The following is a 19,272-nucleotide window of genomic DNA, read 5'->3' on the forward strand; positions in this document are numbered from 1 at the left end:
TATTTATTAAATCGTTTTGTTGTTATGTTTTTGTGTGTATTTTTTTTCCTTTCTATTTTCACAATTTATATGTTAATAAAAATGTAAGTGATGCGGGCAAGTCATCTCAAACTGTTAATAATCGATAATGTGATGACAAAAGAAATCAAAGATGTTATATTAAATATTGAACCCATTAAATTTAAATCGATCATAAATCAATCTCTCATGATACACACTTATTTATAGATATATATACGCGCATATATTGTTTTGTAATTTTATTTAACCATGAAGTTAAGTTTTTTATGTTTTAAAAAATAATTCATCACTTTTGTCGCTATATTTTGTCCTCAATAATATTATTAAACTTTGTTAAACATTTTCTAACCCATTTTAAATTATCTTCTGTATTTATTAAATATTTATAAAAATTTAAAACTAAATTAAAAGTAAATTTTATAACTTTTAAACCAATCCAAACGTCCTCTAAAATCACCGGGATTGGCTTTAACCAAATGAAGTTTGGACCTTAAATTTGGATTTGATGTTTTTTGAACTTTTGAATATATCCAAATTTAATCATATGTTGACACACATAATAAAATTATTGATTAGTACTATAGTCTATATATATATATATATTCTCTTTTCAATTTTCAAATTTCTCTGTGTCCCACTGTGAATGGGTTATTGTACATTTGAACATTTAGCTATAGCAAGGTGTGTACAATTGGTCATCAAATGTTCAAATTTTGCTCAGACTTTGGGCAGTGCAATTATATGTCCTTTTCCCAACAACAACATCTCCCAATCTCACATTCTTCATCGTCCCATACACGACCACTTCTTTTTCTTCAAATAGTTAGCGAGTACATTAAATTTCAACAAATAAGAGCGTAAGTTTAACTATTACAAGTACCTTTTTTTTTTTTTTGAATTCTCCAATGGTGTCTGGACAACGGTTCTTCTCTTTTTTTTTTTTCTTTTTCTTTCTATTATACACAACTTTCTAGACTACTTTCAAAGTAAAGTCTTCTCTTTTTCAAAATACACACAGCCCCCCTCTTTCTCTTTTTCTCACTTCGTGCTTGAAATTTCATTATTATGGATTTTCCATATGTAAGAACTGTAATCATACCATATGTTTCTATCAAAACCCCACCACCATTTTAGCTTTACTCTTTTTTTTTTTCAAGATCTGTATTGATTAGTGAACTTGCTACTACTCCACATTGCACTTGATATTTTTAGTCCAAACTGAAAAAGTAAGCTCAAATCTGCATTTTTCATCAAGAAATTGAAATGGGTGTCTGGGAGTTGATCTTTTTGGGACTTTTTACGATGACCATTTTCAGTAGAAGCTGTTTTTCACTAACCCCAGATGGTAAAGTTTACTTCTTTGTGGGTTTTATCTAAGGTTTTTGTAGCATTGTATGTTGTTCTTGAGCTTAAAAGATTGTACTTTTTCTAGGTTCTGCTTTGTTGGAAATGAGAACCCTTTTGAATGATACTAAAAATGTTTTGAGTAACTGGAATGATTCGGATGAGTCGCCTTGTAGGTGGACTGGCATTTCTTGCTATCCTAATGAGCAAAGAGTTCAATCTATGTAGGTTCAATAGTTCACTTTTTTATTTTCACCATCAGTGGTTTATTCATTTTGTTTGCTTGGGTTCATTTTCTGCATTTTTGTTTTTGAATCTTCAGCAACTTACCTTACATGGAACTTGGAGGAATTATATCTCCCAGTGTTGGTAAACTCACCAGATTGCAGAGATTGTAAGTCCCATTGTCATTGAGGCAATGCAACAAAATTGTATTAGGGCTAAAGTTTCTGTCTTGCTACTTGCCTTGATAAACTATGTGTTCTTTCCTAAAACCAGGGCACTACACGAAAACAGTCTGCACGGCGTGATTCCTAATGAAATTGGCAATTGCCCTGAACTCAGAGCTATGTAAGTCTCAGTTTCTTATATAGCTGATAGATAAAATGTTTCCTTGGAGATTCCACATGTTTCTTGATGAATTTGTCATAAGCTAGGTGTTATTTATGCGTACAGATACCTCAGGGCGAATTTTCTTCAAGGTGGCATACCATCAGATATTGGAAATCTTTCAATACTGACCATATTGTGAGTTATATATATATTTTTAGTTTCACCATCTATTTATATAGTTAATGAGGTTGTTGTTTTAATGATTGGTACCTTCTACTCCCTTTTAGAGACTTATCAAGCAATTCACTTAGGGGTGCTATACCTTCTTCTCTTGGCCGTCTCAGACATCTTCGTCTTCTGTAAGTCCAATTTCCGTTCATTGTAAAGTTTTAATTCAATAACTTAATGCATTACCCACTGATGTGTTAAAAATGTGGATCAATTCAGGAACTTGTCAGCCAATTTCTTCTCGGGTGAGATCCCAGATGTTGGAATACTGAGCACTTTTGGTAACGATTCGTAAGTTCTCCTTCCATTGGAATATAATCCCACATTTGATTTTTCCCTGTGCTCATCATTTTCTATAAACTGTAAATAAATTTAGACAGATGTTTCAAAACTCAGAAAATACAATACATCGTGAATAATGCTTCATATTATATTATATGTATAGAAGTGCAGCAAAATATTCACATTCCATTTGGCTTTACAATCACACTTATAGGATATATAGTACTACAAGATAAATCAGGTGCTTGCACACCAGTTATCTGGTGATAAACTGCTGTTTGCTGCATAGTCTAGGTTTGTGGCAGTGCTACAATGTCACCTAGCAAATACAAACCAAGCACAATATCCGTCAAAAGATCAGTGTATTAACATCACATGTGCAGTTGAGAATTTTTACTTCTGAACAGACCGAATCTATCAATTGATAGTCCTTCAATCATGATCCTAGAAATTAAAACAGTGTGATATTTGAGGTGGAAACTATTCTAACAAATTGATGGTGCTTCAATTGTTAACATGGTGATTAATTTTGTAAGTATGCCTGACTTGAATTTATGGTGCTCCAATCATGTATGCATTGCATATGTTGAGATCGACTTTTCGGTTTGACTTGCCTAGTAGTTGATTGGCTGCTACATAGATGAAACTAGGAATCTAGTCCTGTATTGATCAATTTTACTTGTGTACAATGCAAAAATTATTCTTCCCCGTCATGGCGTCATGTCAAAAGGGAATTTGAAGCTTGATTCTCTCAAAGTGTCAAAATAGATAATTATAAAGTATTTTCAAATGTCACAAGGCAAGATATATGTGACGGGTTAATTCACACAGGTTTCTTTCTGGAGTAAATTCTTAGTCATCCAATGGTATGGATGTTGCATCACCAACACTAGCTTGTCGACGAACAACTTGTTTAACTGGAGTCTCGTGAACTGACCTGCCGTTTACATTTCTTCTTCATAGTCTTGGGAGATAACATGTTCAGTGTTTAATTCTTCTATTAATGGCTATCTTATAGCAAACTATTCTGATGAGGATAATTCTTATGCTTAGGTTTATTGGCAATTTAGATCTCTGTGGTCAACAAGTCCGCAAGCCTTGCAGAACATCTATGGGATTCCCTGTAGTATTGCCTCATGCTGAAAGCGATGAAGCTGCAGGTTTTTATTTGCTGCTTCATCTCTATTTCCTTTTTAGAAGTCTACAGGCTTTTGGAACTTCCCTTTCCTGCACTGAGTGGATTTTACTTTTTTCTCCTTTATTCTCTGTAGAAAGTCTGATTTGTTGCTAAATTAATGTGGTTTCTGCAGTTCCTACGAAGCGATCCTCTCACTATATTAGAGCAGCAGTTATTGGTGCAATATCTACGTTGGGTTTTGTACTCATTGTGCTCTTTATTTTCCTCTGGGTTTGGTTGTTATCTAAGAAGGAAAGAACAGCGAAAAAATACACAGAAGTCAAGAAGCAAGTCCACAAAGAGCCAAGTAAGTGGGTGAATAGTACAATTACCATTTCTTTTTCTTCTCCCTATTTTTGTGTTAATTTGTCGAAGCTTCAGGTGCCAAGCTTATTACTTTCCATGGTGATCTTCCTTATCCTTCATGCGAGCTAATAGAGAAGATTGAATCCCTTGATGAGGAAGATGTCGTTGGAGCAGGAGGGTTCGGTACTGTGTATCGGATGGTTATGAATGATTGTGGAACATTTGCAGTTAAAAGAATAGACCGGAGTCGTGAAGGCTCTGATCAAGTCTTTGAGAGAGAGTTAGAAATCTTGGGTAGCATCAAACACATTAATCTGGTCAATCTACGAGGTTACTGTAGGCTTCCTACTGCAAGGCTTCTCATCTATGATTATTTGGTTATGGGAAGCTTGGACAATTTACTACACGGTATGTTTCCAGCTTTCAAAACTGTCCCGCAATCCTTCTTACTCTCCACACCTCCTCTTAAGCTTATACAAGACATCAAATATGGAAAGTGTGTATATTTTTGCCGTACATTTTTTATTTGGTTTGGCCTGAATACAACCATTAATTTCAGTCATCAGTTGTGAAACTGGAGAGGTGGGGGAAAGCATTCATTTAAACAATCTGCTTTTCTTGGCTATTCATTGCATGCATCTTTATTGTATTTTTGCAGAACGTGTGGATGATCGGTTGTTAAACTGGAATGCACGTCTGAAAGTAGCTCTTGGTTCTGCAAGAGGATTGGCCTACCTACATCATGACTGTTCTCCTAAAATAGTTCATCGAGATATCAAATCAAGCAACATACTCCTTGATGAGAATCTAGAACCTCGTGTTTCAGACTTTGGCCTTGCCAAGCTTTTGGTGGATGAGGAAGCTCATGTCACGACTGTGGTTGCGGGTACTTTTGGTTATTTAGCACCAGGTATGCATATTCACTTAAATCAGCAAGGCATAAAGATAGATTCACACATATAATCATCTATGTGTTGCCTTTTAATTGTAAGAATGACTTATTTTCTTATTTTTTCGCTTGGATAAAACCTTTACCTATTCTTCTTTTTATAATCATCTATATGTAGGTGTTTTGATTTGCTTAACCTTCATAAATTTAAATTCCCAAACTCACCTCATCTTCTAATGAAATGTCTGACCAACGATTTCTTGTTTGTAAATTGTAATATAACCAGAGTACTTGCAAAGTGGAAGAGCTACAGAAAAATCTGATGTGTACAGCTTTGGGGTTCTCCTTTTAGAGCTGGTGACTGGAAAAAGGCCTACAGATCCATCCTTCGTAAACCGAGGCTTAAATGTGGTTGGCTGGGTATGCATGCTTCCCTTGAAACTCACCGAATTTTAAAACTTCATGAAGACTCATCAATTTTTTAAACTTCATAGGAGACACTAGTTCGGAAATTATGGGCGATTGTGATATGGAACTTGCCTTTTCTGTATTTAGCTGTACAATTTCCACATATTGATGATAGTGTCTCAATTTGAAAAATGAACAGATGAATACCTTGCTGAAGGAGAATAGACTGGAAGACATCCTAGATGCGAGTTGCAGAGATGCAGATGCAGAGACAGTAGAAGCAATTATAGAAATAGCTGCAAGATGCACTGATGCAAATCCAGATGATAGACCTACAATGCAACAGGTGCTGCAATATTTGGAGCAAGAGGTCATGTCACCATGCCCGAGTGATTTCTATGACGAGTCTCATTCAGATTATTCTTGATGTACGAAATAAGTTTCCCGGGACCAAATATTTAGAAACAGTTTGCAGCCTGATGCTGAAATGTGTAATCTGCCATTGCAGATACTCTGTATGCTCCTTGCTTTTGGAGCCCTGCTGCTTTTCTTCCTAATGTCTTTGTGCATCACTTGTGCCTTTTTGTGTAGATACCTGCAGTTAGTTTTAAAGCTACAATTATGAGTCCTAACTAGCAATGGCATTATGTAGTATTTATAATCCATTTATCACTATTGAATTTTCCTTCACCTGTAAAAGAGTGTAGGTTCCTCTGAAGAATTGTTCTTTAAGAGAAATTTAATAAAATAGATGAGGACACTCAACTACTGGTGGATGGCATATCTGCAAAGAATTTTTTTGTATGCCACTGAATTATCATAAAAAAATTGTAACCCGTTGGTGGAACTTGTTTTACTCAATTATCAAAAAGAATAATAAAAAGTTGTAGTATGATTGTGACTGCAGCCCACTTGTCTTGGCTGCAATTATTGGTTAGCTTGAGGCTGAGGTACCAAATATTTGAGCCAAGTGTTTAGGAAGATATTTCCATTCTCAAGTGACAACATACAAGGTAAAGCACAAAACGAACCAAAAATGGCAGAGGTCACGCAGAAGCTGAAAGGAAAAGTGGCCATAGTGACTGGTGGTGCCAGTGGAATTGGGGAAGCAACAGCACGCCTTTTTGCTCAACACGGCGCACGAGCCGTTATCATCGCCGACATCCAAGATGAAAAGGGCAGAGCCGTGGCGGCATCCATCCCTTCACAGATTTGCAGCTACGTGCAATGCGACGTGAGTGATGAAAATCAAGTGAAAGCCATGGTGGATTGGACGGTCCAGAAATATGGTCAACTCGACATAATGTTCAGCAACGCAGGAATTGTTGGTAATTCGGGTCAAAAGGTGCTCGATCTGGATCTTTCCCAATTCGATCGGGTGATGAACGTCAACGCTCGTGGCATGGCGGCGTGTGTGAAGCACGCAGGACGAGTCATGGTGGAGAAGCGTGTTAGAGGTAGCATAATTTGTACTGGCAGTATTGCGGCAAGCAGGGGAGGAACCTGGCGGACTGATTACATAATGTCGAAACACGCTGTGTTAGGGTTAGTGAGATCAGCTTGTAGGCAATTGGGTGAGTATGGAATAAGAGTGAATAGTATTTCACCTTCTGCAGTAATGACGCCATTGATGATCAGCGCGGAAGCGGAGGTATCAATGAAGGCTCTGAAAAGGTATGGTCCGCAGACTAGTTTGAAGGGTATTACACTGACGGTGAAACACTTGGCGGAAGCTGCTCTGTTTCTAGCTTCCGATGATTCTGCTTTTGTTAGTGGGCTTGATTTGGGGGTGGATGGTGGCTTGATCAGTCTTCCAGATCCGATGAGTTCATTGTGAAACAGAGAGAACAAACGAATTTGTCTCATTTGGGTTTCTTTTTCTTTTTGGTTTCTCATCCTGCATTCGGTGTCCAATGGACGAGTTCGACTAAATTTGAAATTCGTACTCAAAAGTTGTAAATATTGTAAAATACTCCTAGTGACTATACATGTAGGAGGACTCGAACCTGAAACGATTAGATCCTTGTAGTATAGCTCCTCTTAGATGGATTTTGAATGTAATGTGTATTTTCTATTTGAAGGTTGAAAGTATCTTGACTTCGTAATTGAGATGCAGTGTGTTAGCTATGTAAAATTATTCAAAAACAATGTTTTGATTATGTTATTATTTGGCAGATTTAATGGTGTTTGTTATAGATGGTAAACAATTATCAAATTAAAAAGCTTCGAGGGCATGAAGAACTTTAATTTATTATTTTCCTTTTCAAAGATAACCAAAGTGATTGTGTAGATTACAAGAAATTGCATGAAATTATGTGGAACTTGTGAATATTTGACACACAAACTTATGGTAGAAACAAAGTAGTATAAAATTGAACTGAAAATTGCAAGTAAAATTGAAATATCTATTATAGTAACAAGTACTCCAATATTTACAATCTGCAGCAAACAAATATTGGCAGTATCTTTAGGAATTCTAAAAGAAGTCGATATTTGTCCTATGCCAGTAAATTTCTGTTTTCTTTATCAAGGATAAAGGCAATAAGAAATATAGTGATACATCATTGTTAAAAGAATATAATATACTATAATTATAACTTATTAAATTACTATTGAATTATCAATTTAACCTTCAAAAGAATTTAACAATTAAGAATTGAACTGATAAAAAGAAAGTTTAAATTGTTGTTGAACTGTTACGTTAAATCAATAATCTATATATTATTAAACAAATAATATTTTTTTTTCGAATTATCAATTTCAGTTAGAATTTAAACTACCATACTTACATGTTCGCCTGATTTTTCTTTGGCTGGATTAATTTTAAAAAGGAAGTGAAATTTATTTGTCCATAAAAATTGAAGAAAAGGAAATCCAATTCCACCATCCATAAAATAAAATTGAACGTACAGTATAATACATCATTTATCTTGTCTTTTTATATAAGTCCAAATATGATCCGTTATAATTTGGGATAAAATTATGAAACGCCAAATAGATTTCATTAATACATACACTAGATTATAGTAGTAAGAGTAAGGTTAGTAAATTCTCCATTTTCAACAACTTTGAACAGAGAACAATATTGCTCAATAGAAAGTTATTAAGTGAAGAAATTTAGGATATGTGACCAATTAATTGATCCAACTCTACAGTGCTTTTAAAGAAATGAGAATCTCAACTTTCCAAAATATACAAAATAAGGGCAAAAATGGTAACTTAAGAATCTCAAATTTCCGGTAAGGAAAACTTTGAAATAAAGGTAAAATATGTAAATTTGAGATGGCAATTGTTTTTGTTAGTGCTATTAGCCTATTACGTTTACCGATTTGTTAATATTATCTACACTCATTTTGTTCTGGTTAGAGATTTTTTTTACGCTTTAATTAACTAGAGTAATAAGTGTATATTTTATTTATTTATTTAGAATTTTTAAGTTGCCTTAAAATTAAAATGTAAGGCTAGTTAGAATTTGTTTGAATTGATTTTTGATTTAAAAACTAAAAATCCATGAGTTAGAAATCCTATATCCTTTTTATGAGAAATAATATTGAACCTTATAAATAAAATATACAAAATTTATTAATTTATTTTAAAAAAGCTTATCTATTTTTTTTATCATAAATATTTTAAAAGTTTTAATCAAACAATTCAAATCTTCATATTAATAGATAAAGTTTTTACACCAACATCCAAGTTAATATATTGCAAACAATTGACTAGCCTCTAGTTAACTAGAATTAATCCATACTTTTATAAATAATAATGTTATTAAATCTTCATATTAATAGATAAAATTTTTACATCATGCAAAGTAATGCATTGTAATCAAATGTTTAACCTTTTGTTAACTAGAATTAATTTGTACTTCTATAAATAATACTATTATTATGTGAAGTTTGATATTTTAAAAAATATATTCTAAAAATAATTAGTATTAAAGAATTAAAAAAATCACCTTAAATTAATAAGTATGGATCAAAAGGACAAAAACCATTAATTCTTGTTTCAAAATCTACAAATATTGATTGAAATTAAAAAAAAATAATCAACATAGTATATATGATAAGCAACTTTTATGGTATTACATAATGTGCTAAGATTCAAAATACTATATTGTTTGGCGTTTAACAATAGTGTTGTTGTAACGATCCAAAAAAAATTGAATAAATAGGTACTTAAGATGATTTAATTATTAATTAAAATCTGAAATTTTAAGGGCATAATGGTCCTTTCACGTATTATCAGATTTGTATTAATCTAATTTAAATCCTATTTGACTAAGTCTTGAATTTAGTCTCCTAATCCTAATAACACTCTCTCTCACATTCTCCGTATCTCTCGTTGGTTTCTGTCAAAAATAATTTCAAGAACTGAAAATACATCAAGAGTTATTCACACTTGAAGAACTCACAAGAATTTTTAAGTAAAAGACAAAGTAATCAAAACGTCAAGGCTAAGAGAGGTTCGTCGAGTGAGGTGTACGTTGAAGTAAATTGGGCGTGGGTTGGAGGAGTTTTCGGGCAGCAACATCAGCGTTTGAACATTGATTAAGGTATGGGTTTCTTCTCTCTTGGCTCCTTTCCCAAGAGGCCCCCTACGATTCAAACTATTCACCTCGAAACTAAGGTTGTTCCCCATTGCATGCCCCTGTCACTAGCTCCCTATGATCTTAGGTTGGGTATTCTTGTTGGTAGAATTTAGGGATACTTGTTTGTGGTGATGATCTCGTTTCGAGTATGTGTTCATGACTATGTGTTTACATTTTGTGTCTATTGGGAATATCAATGTAAATACGTATGTATTTGTGCAAGATTGTGATCATGACTTTGAGTTTTCTTTAGCATGTTAATAGCATAGAGATTATTCGTGTTTTATGTGCAATTAGAGGCTCTTAAAATCGTGATATTCACATGGTTGAAATCCTATGAATTCTAGTTAAAACAAATGATCAAATCATTCCTCTAAACTTGTCTTAAGAACCTTAACGAATGTATAAGAAACAAATGCTAAACTAACCTGTAAAAATGATGTACAAAATTGTGGAGTAATTTTCCGGAATCTGGAGATAAGTTGTAGATGAATTCTGGAAATTTTGAACAAAAAAAATAAAATAAAAATAGGTGAGGTCTGCAGGGATCGAACCCGAGACCTCACCAAAGTAAACCTTAATAAATAAATAATAATTAAAAAAATGTGCCAGGCGGGGCTCGAATCGAGGGCTGGGGGCCGGCGAAATTCGCAAAGAAAAGAAAAGAAAAAACGGGGCTGGGGGAATCAAACCCTTGGCCCCTGTATTGCGCGAAGGAAAAAAAGAAGAAAAGAAATGGGGGCTGGGGTAATCGAACACGCGACCTGGGGGAAGGAGGAGGAGGAAATTAATTCAGAAAATAAATGGGAGGCGTGGGATTCGAAACCCACGACCTCCAGTTACGCGCGAAAGAAAGGAAAAATGGGGAAAAGGAGATGCGAGGCGTGGGAATCGATCCCACGACCTCAAGGCTGAAGGATGGGCGAAATTAATTAAGAAAAGAAGTGAGGCTGTGGGGATTCGATCCCACAACCTCACCTGTTGCTCACCCCATTTAAATAAATTAAAGATAGAGGGGCTGTGGGGGTTCGAACCCACCACCTCACAACCTCCTCAGCGAAAAAATAAAATATCAAAGGGGTTGTGGGGGCTCGAACCCCCAACCCTTCTGTTAATTAATAGTAAAATTAAAACAGAAAATTTATCCCTTCACGTAAATATTGAGATTTAAATTAGAATTCTAATTAAAATAGAAAATTAATTCTTTCATGTTGAGATTTCATTTAGAATTCTAATAAATAGAAAATTAATTCTTTCATGTAAATATGGAGACTTAATTTGGAATTCTAATTAAAATAGAGAATTAATTCTCTCATGTAAATATTGAGATTTAATTTAGAATTCTAATTAAAAATAGAAAATTAATTCTTTCATGTAAATATGGAGACTTAATTTGGAATTCTAATTAAAATAGAGAATTAATTCTCTCATGTAAATATTGAGATTTAATTTAGAATTCTAATTAAAAATAGAAAATTAATTCTTTCATGTAAATATTGAAATTTAATTTAAAATTCTAATTAAAATAGAAAAATTTATTTCCTTCATGTAAATGTTGAAATTTAATTTAGAATTCTAATTAAAATAGAAAATTAACTATTTGATGAAAATGTTGAGATTTAATTTAGAATTCTAATTAAAATAGAAAATTAATTATTTCATGAAAATATTGAGATTTAATTTAGAGTTCTAATGTCATGAATATTAGAAATAAAATCAATGAAAAATATAAATGATATTCAAGCGATTCAAGATTTGGGTTCCCGTGCCCAAACCTCCGTATTGATACATAAGTCATACGTGAGTAAAATATTCAAGAATAATGCAATCTACTTAAATCAAAAATCAAGATCTTGGCATATATACAAGATATATAAGTCTTGTAATACATAATCTTAGGAAAGTAAGAATCACTTAGCGAACTATGAATGAAGCCCCATGGCTTGTATGTATAGACACATAAGTCTAACATATGTTTAAAAATAAGTGAACCTAAGATATACGTAATGAAATGATGAATCTTAGGAGGGTTAAGTACGAGTGTAAGATTCACTAAATAGCCAAGTGCATTGGCATATGATGAGATGAACTATGAAATGAAGAAATGAACATTCACGTAATGAGAGGTGAGTAATTATGAAAAACAAAGGTGCTAATAATGAAGAATGTGGTGACAATCATGATGTGAATCTAATGTATATGATGAGAGCAATCTCAAATGAGCCTAAGTAAACATTACCAATACGTACTCACCAATGAGAGTGTAAGATAATGAAGAGACCAGTCTCTATGAACACTCTAATAAAAATATTGAGTTTAAAACACTTAATACTAATTATGATATGAGAAATCATCTATTGAGCTATGATGTCCTCATACTAGAAGCCAGCTTCCATGATGTATGAGTTGAATGTAATGGAACTTAGCGGTGATGCCTTCTTTAGGGAAGGGCGGAGGTTCACGTAACTCTCATGAGATGAGGCTGTCCGGCTTGCCGGGTATGGGTCCCCATACATCTCCTAGTCTTTGAACCTATACTGCCAATATAGGGATCTGGCGTGGTTAAATTCTCATATACGCTAGCATGTTATTGAGTCACTTTGGCTGGTGATTCCACCTCTTTTCGGTGTGGGGGAGACACTGGATTTCATGATGCTCATATGATCTATGTCTGTTAAAGTTAAAGTTCCCAATGAATGAATGAGGTCAGCTTCAAATGAATCATATAAAGAAATGAATGATACCGAAGGTGTTAGGATAGGATAATATCGTTGAGGCACTTCTTCGACGGTCCTCGTACGCCTGGCCTCTCGGCCCGCTCTGAAGAATTCATGATTTATATATGTTTGAGGCCGGTGAGAGGGAGTGCGGAATAACGATTGATTTCACTATATCCATCGTAGCCCACCCCATCTACCTATTGTCGGAGGTCAATTGTTGCTCCCTCTCTCGAGGTTGCAATCCCTATCGAGTCGGGAAGGAATGAGTAATGAGTCGGGGAATCGGGCATCGGCCCTCTTGGATCCGTATATAAAATCACTTAAATAATAATCACAAATAAACGGATCGAATGAGATATAAACAGGTCGGATTAAACGATCGAATCAAGAAGAAAATAGTTTTTTAATATTTGACTTTATAATTAGGAATTAAACTAATAAATTCTAAATTCTCAATCAGCATTTTACTTTTTTTGGAACTAAACATAGTTTTCTGATTGCATTATTAAAGAGTTTTTTAATATTTGACTTTATAATTAGGAATTAAACTAATAAATTCTAAATTTCCAATCAACATTTTAATTTTTGGAACTACACATAGTTTTCTGATTGCATTATTATTTTTTTAAGAAAATTAAAACGACTAAAATATAAGGTGATAAAAAATGTCTCTGCTCAGATTTGAACACGTTGCTCAGATTCGAACGCGCAACCTCGCGGACAGTAGAGCAATTTCCTGAAATCCTAACGCCACTGAGCTAAACGCCTACGCCTTAGGTGTATGTTCAGGGGTTGTCAATAGTATATATATATACACATAAATTAAAATTTTAATTATTTTTATATAATATATTTTTTGACGAAGGATGTTTGGATGATTCAACGTATATCTGCCCCTGCATCTTACTATAATTTGGCTTTTAGGCCACTAATTTTAGTAAGATATCCTGGTATGCGACCTTATTGAATGTATGAGGAAAATTTTCTTAGTAATGTATTTCAAATAAAATTTACAGGATTAGTATTTATTACTCTTTCTTTTCGACAGTAAATGATAGAAATATTATAAATAGTGAAAAATAATTATTATAACAACAAATTAAAACTTATTATTCGAACAGGCTTGTGATTAAGCACAAATGAATTTTCAAGTCCATGTAGTTAGATACAAAATGACATGACTGGGGTGTGTATTTAGTTTTTTTTGTTTGGTTTTATATTATTTGTTTTCACTTTTTACTTCTAAATTTTTTACTCAATTTAAATCGAAATATATTTGGTTAGGTTTAAATTTTCTCTTTTCAATTTAAACCAAATGACATGGATTTTTTAGTTTGACTATTCAATCATGTCAATAATTAATAACATAATCGAAATTATATTTGAAAGCGGTAAAAAAAATCATATACAAATAGAAGTAATATTATTAAATATATTAAATATACTTTGTAACATAAATTATTATAAAAATCAAAAACGCAAAACTTAAAATATATGTTGATCTCCAAATATAAATATAAACTAAATCAATGAAAGGTAATAACTAAAAAGGGACGAAATTAGTTATCTTCAACTTCAATTCTATATATATATATTCTATTTCTTGGTTTTTACATTTCTAAATTCAAAACCAAATAAAAAATTATTTATTCAAAATCAAACAAAAAAAAAACTAATTAAATTAAAATTCTTTTTAAATTTGATTTTCCATTTTAATTCGAATAATGCACGCCTCAAAATCCTAATACAAACGCTTACGTTCATTTCACTCTAGTTATAAAATCTCCCACTATATATATTACTGTACTAAATAGAGAATTTAAAATAAATAGCCCCTCATTAAAATAATAGCCGACCAATATAATTTTATTTATATTAATTAATGTATAGTATGCACATAATTACTTTGCTTGTAATTATGCTTCCTAGCTAGTACATTTGTCTGTTCCTACCAGACAAGAGTCACATACTAATTTTTGTGTTTTGAGTATTTCTATTTGCAATTTTCTAGTAGTAAATCGTACTTATATATATAACAAAAGAAACGTAATCAACCCAACAAAGGAGCCAAATGAATGGAAGGTTCTAAGAAACTACACTATATATATTAGTTAGTTTAAAATTACTTTTTAGATATATATAAGGTGCAGATGTTGAATTTTTTTTAATTTTTTCTGTGTTTACTCTAGTAAATTTTTTGATTTCGCTACTGAATTAGACTTCGGATATAAAGGTTCTGGCTTCCATGCACACAAAAATCAAGTTACTATTAAAATAGCATTGAGATTGACATATGCACTGAGATTATCCCAATGTACGGAATTACTCGCATCCTAAACTTCTACAGTAGTCTTCTATCAACATACAATGTTCAGATCAATAAGGCCTTTATCGGAATATTGTGCATAATACCGTCTGTGTATATGTGGCGTTCCGATCCGTCATTCGTATAATAAGCCAAAGTTTATAAATTGGAGTTCCTTAATTCCTCTGTCAATTTCTGCTATGGTTGTTGTCTGCAATGTTTTTGCCCTGAATCTATTGTTGCTTTATGGTTTTGTGGTATCCTGCACTTTGAGCATGCAGTTAAGTAAGGCGCTATGATTACTCTTTTATGTGTAGTATCGTTTACTATTTTTGGTCTATTGATGTTGAAATGTTTGATGTGACTCTGTAGAGGACTTAAAAAATGATGCTCAATCATATGGTATTCGCGAAACTCGTCAAGCTCCAAATGGTGTTTGTCTTGAAAAAATCGAAAATGGATCATATATTGGCATGGCTCCACATCCTGATGGGTCTAACCGCGTATTTTTGTGGAATCAACAAGGTAAAGTATGGATTGCCAATGTTCCTGAGGATGGATCTAATGGAGTGTTGGAAATTGATGAATCGAAGCCCTTTCTAGATATAACTGATCACGTGCTTTTTGGTTTGCAATTCGGGGTAATGGGAATGGAGTTCCATCCTAATTTTGTAAGTAATGGTCGTTTCTTTGTTTCGTACCACTGTGATAAGTTGCGACACTCAGGATGTTTAGGTAGATGCTCGTGTAACTCGGAAATTGATTGTGATCCAGCAACACTTCCGATAGACAGTGGCATTGCACCATGCCAGTATCAAATTGTAGTAGCAGAGTTCACAGCAAATGCTACTGCAACAACACCTTTCTTGGTATACATCCTCTATTGCTTTATACGATACGAATTTGAAATTTTTCTTCATTGAAATTCTCTTGGTTGCATACTTTGATCATCGTCATGACAGGTAGAAAGTTCTAAGACATTGGAAGTGAAGAGGATATTTACAATGGGACTACCACATAAGGGAGTTTATGGAGGACAGATTCTTTTCGGCCCTGCAGATGGATTTTTGTATGTTATGACTGGTAGTGGTACACAGCGAGGGGACCCTTACAATTTTGCACAAAACAAAAGATCGTTGCTCGGAAAGATCTTGAGGATTGATGTGGATCAAAGTATGCTGATCAAATGTTGATATATTGTGTAGACTTATTTTGTGATTTACCTTTTAATTTCCAGGAAAAGTTTTAGCCAAACTTATCCTGTTCGAGTAAACCTTTGTGTCTTGAGTCATAACATGGAAACATAACTGATTGATGAGACTGCATGTTTTTTGGACTATAACAGCTGAACACTGCAATTTTCTCATTTAATTACTAACAGGAAACGAAGTGCATGATCGAGGGCTTTGGGGAAATTACTCTATACCAAGAGATAATCCGTACAGCACTGACAAGCAATTAGCGCCTGAAGTTTGGGCTTTAGGTCTTAGAAATCCATGGCGATGTAGTTTCGATTCAGAAAGGCCTTCCTACTTCATGTGTGGAGATTCTGGTCAGGTTTGGAACTTAACTATCTTTTAGACAAACAGTAAGCATAGTCATTGAGCTCAAGGGAAATCTTGATAAGTTCAAAAGCAAAAACAGGACAGATGTTAAGTCTCTTTGAATAAATTATTAAAGATATTTATCCTTTCATGAAACTTATAGGACATGTATGAAGAGATAGATATGATAACAAAAGGTGGAAACTATGGATGGCCCGTCTACGAAGGCCCTTATCTCTTCAAACCAGCAAATGCCCAAGAAGGAAGCACTTCTTATTCTAGCTCCAACAGTCTCATATTCCCGGTCATGGGATACAACCACTCTGAAACTTATAAGACAATTGGTTCCGCGTTTATAATTGGTGGATACTTCTATAGGTCTCAAACTGATCCTTGTCTGTATGGAAGGTTTGCATTTTTTCTTAGCTTACAAACTTGAAACTCTGTATATATGTACTGTCTCATTAGCTCAAGTTGATTTTGAATCGAATTTTGTAGGTACTTGTACATAGACTTATATCCAGATGGAATATGGTCAGGTACTGAAAATAGTAGAAACTTTACAAGTTCAAAAACACCATACAGGTGTGCGCGTGATTCTCCAATACATTGTGAATCAATTGCAGAGGATGTTATGCCTGCTATAGGATGCGTTTTGTCTTTTGGGGAAGACAATAGAAAAGATATTCATATGCTAACAACCACTGGCGTTTACAGAGTTACACGTCCGAGTAGGTGTAACTACCATTGTCCTAAAGAAAGAAGCGTAGCAAGTAAACCAGGTCCTTCTGTTTCCATGTCTAGGAAATTATGGGAGAGGGAAGAACACTATACTCTTCTAATTTCTTCTATGTTGATGCTTTTGTTGAATTTTGTATAATGGGATATGCAAACTTGTTATCATTAAGAATTACTCAATTATTAGTAAATGTTGTATTTCTTCTCCATAAATTGGGCATAAGATCAGAAGAATTGAACCAAAATTATTGAAAGAATGGAAATTAAAGATTAAACTATTTCAAAAAACCATGCACGCTGAACCATTTTTTTTCAGTACAAGTCGTTAATAATGTAGCCTTATAAGTATTACTTTTAATTCTCGAATTCAAACTACATCATATAAACTGATACGAAGTAATAATTTAAGGAAATGTAGAGATAATGCGTTGGTTCTAAAACAGAGCAAAGCCAACCCAATCAGCATCGCTCACTGGTCGTCGAGGCGACGACTCACGTGACGAAAACGAAGAAGAAAGTGAATCATGAAAAGGAGAAATTGACTTCCGGCTAGATACGGACCATCTAGAAACTGTCTCTAGATCCGACAAGTAATCGGGTTCGGGTTCGGGTTTGGGTCCAATCTTATGACTCTTCTTCTTCTTCTTCGTATTCTTCTCTGTTGTTCGCTTCAGCAATGGAGACGGGAAGCACCAATCTGAGACAACTCCCATAGCGGGTCGGGTCAATAGATTCAAAACATGCCTATCTGATCGTGCCCGTGGAGCTGACCGGAAGGATCGGGTTCGGGGCTCCTCAATTGGTTGTTGGAAATTGAAATCAGCCGCCGGTGGAGGTTTAAGCCTACGTGGGGTTTCTGGAATTGGACGGCTCCGATTGTTGTCAGCTACTTCTTGTGGATCGTCATGTTTGATTAATGGTAGTTGTGAATGTTGAAGCTTGGGTACTCCGGGTCGGATTTCCCATTTGAACGGAATAACTCCGGCCTGCTTAAATGATTCATCCGCTTCAATTTCCATTTCCATTCTTTTAGAGAAAATGACTGAAACTTACACTTGTATTTTTCCTCCTAATACAAATTAACTCTATATAAATATATATAATGAAGATGATGAAGAAGATTGATTTGATGCATGATCAATGGCGCAAGGAGTGGAGTTTCGTGGACCCTTGTTTTGAATTTTCAAATAACACCTTCTGGAATTAATAGATAGACAAAGTTATATTTATGGATTCAAATATTTTATTGCATTTAACTATTTAAAATATTTAGAAAATATTATAGAAATTATAATCAAATAAAATTCAATAATTGTTAAGACACACAAATAGAAATAAATAAGGAATATATAGAATTATAAATTAAATATTATCATTTAATAAGATTGTGTAAATATTTTTGATGAGTGTCCGTTGAAAAAACATTATTATAATTCAAGAAGGACAAATCACCTCTCATTTATGTCTTGACATTGGCTAATTTTGAATAAGAAGATGTAGAAAATAACGGAGTATACATTGATTTTCTTTATAAAAGTGGGACAGATTACATTGATTTTCATTATAAAATTGAGAAGATTACACATTAGCTACGTGACTTAAACTCATATATATAATTAAAATATGTATGTTGGATAAGATTTTTGAAAAAAATAGGGGAAAAGTCTATTGTAACGGATAACAAGCTTTATTAGCCACTCTTTTATGGAAAGTACTTCCTCAATTTCTTTTCTACACCCTAAGGAAAATTTAAGTAATATTGGTTGGATTATTCATAACTTTGATACTTTTACGTATATTCACTCAAAAAAATTTTAATTGTCTTTATATTTGTAGTTTGATAATTACGATTTCTAACTATATGTTATAGAGAGGAGAGAGGAGAGAGGCGAGTGAAGCTATGAAAGAGAAGAGAGAGGCGAGTGAGAGAGGGCAAAAAGTGGTGAGAGGTAAATTTTATATGTATTACGATTAGATAATTGTATATTATACATTGCATTTGTATATATGGCAAGCGAGATTGGGAGAGGGAGGAGAGAGGCGAGCGAGGATGGGAGAGGGAGGAGAGGGGCGAGCGAGATAAGGCAGAAAGTAGGACAGAGGTAAATTGTATATGTATATCGATAAGATTATCGTATATTATATATATATTTATATATATAGCAAG

The 19,272-nt window shown here is 33.7% G+C and overlaps 4 protein-coding genes across 4 annotated transcripts; 3 read left to right on the forward strand and 1 right to left on the reverse strand.

The window, feature by feature from the left end:
• The first annotated feature begins 737 nt into the window (after positions 1 to 737).
• On the forward strand, positions 738 to 5,925 carry LOC107014984 (LRR receptor-like serine/threonine-protein kinase FEI 2). The gene is made up of 13 exons (XM_015215126.2): positions 738 to 1,366; positions 1,454 to 1,589; positions 1,688 to 1,759; positions 1,864 to 1,935; positions 2,041 to 2,112; positions 2,205 to 2,276; positions 2,365 to 2,436; positions 3,481 to 3,587; positions 3,738 to 3,911; positions 3,986 to 4,318; positions 4,569 to 4,820; positions 5,086 to 5,219; positions 5,407 to 5,925. Exons 1-13 carry the CDS (start codon positions 1,285 to 1,287, stop codon positions 5,632 to 5,634), a joined length of 1,806 nt encoding a protein of 601 aa, XP_015070612.1. The 5' UTR covers positions 738 to 1,284; the 3' UTR covers positions 5,635 to 5,925.
• Positions 5,926 to 6,120: 195 nt separating this feature from the next.
• LOC107014985 ((-)-isopiperitenol/(-)-carveol dehydrogenase, mitochondrial-like) lies at positions 6,121 to 7,385 on the forward strand. Its single transcript, XM_015215127.2, has one exon. The coding sequence runs from the start codon at positions 6,244 to 6,246 to the stop codon at positions 7,042 to 7,044; it is 801 nt and encodes a 266-aa protein (XP_015070613.1). The 5' UTR covers positions 6,121 to 6,243; the 3' UTR covers positions 7,045 to 7,385.
• A 7,296-nt stretch (positions 7,386 to 14,681) lies between these two features.
• Positions 14,682 to 17,354, forward strand: LOC107012962 (HIPL1 protein-like). Its single transcript, XM_015212940.2, has 6 exons — positions 14,682 to 15,108; positions 15,196 to 15,692; positions 15,786 to 15,996; positions 16,205 to 16,380; positions 16,531 to 16,775; positions 16,866 to 17,354. The coding sequence occupies exons 1-6, from the start codon at positions 15,024 to 15,026 to the stop codon at positions 17,245 to 17,247; spliced, it is 1,596 nt and encodes a 531-aa protein (XP_015068426.1). The 5' UTR covers positions 14,682 to 15,023; the 3' UTR covers positions 17,248 to 17,354.
• A 27-nt stretch (positions 17,355 to 17,381) lies between these two features.
• Positions 17,382 to 18,274, reverse strand: LOC107012963. The gene has a single exon (XM_015212941.2). It carries the CDS (start codon positions 18,128 to 18,130, stop codon positions 17,540 to 17,542), a length of 591 nt encoding a protein of 196 aa, XP_015068427.1. The 5' UTR covers positions 18,131 to 18,274; the 3' UTR covers positions 17,382 to 17,539.
• Positions 18,275 to 19,272: the final 998 nt, after the last annotated feature.

The sequence above is a fragment of the Solanum pennellii genome, chromosome 3 (genome assembly GCF_001406875.1).
Source record: "Solanum pennellii chromosome 3, SPENNV200".
Taxonomy (NCBI): Eukaryota; Viridiplantae; Streptophyta; class Magnoliopsida; order Solanales; family Solanaceae; genus Solanum; species Solanum pennellii.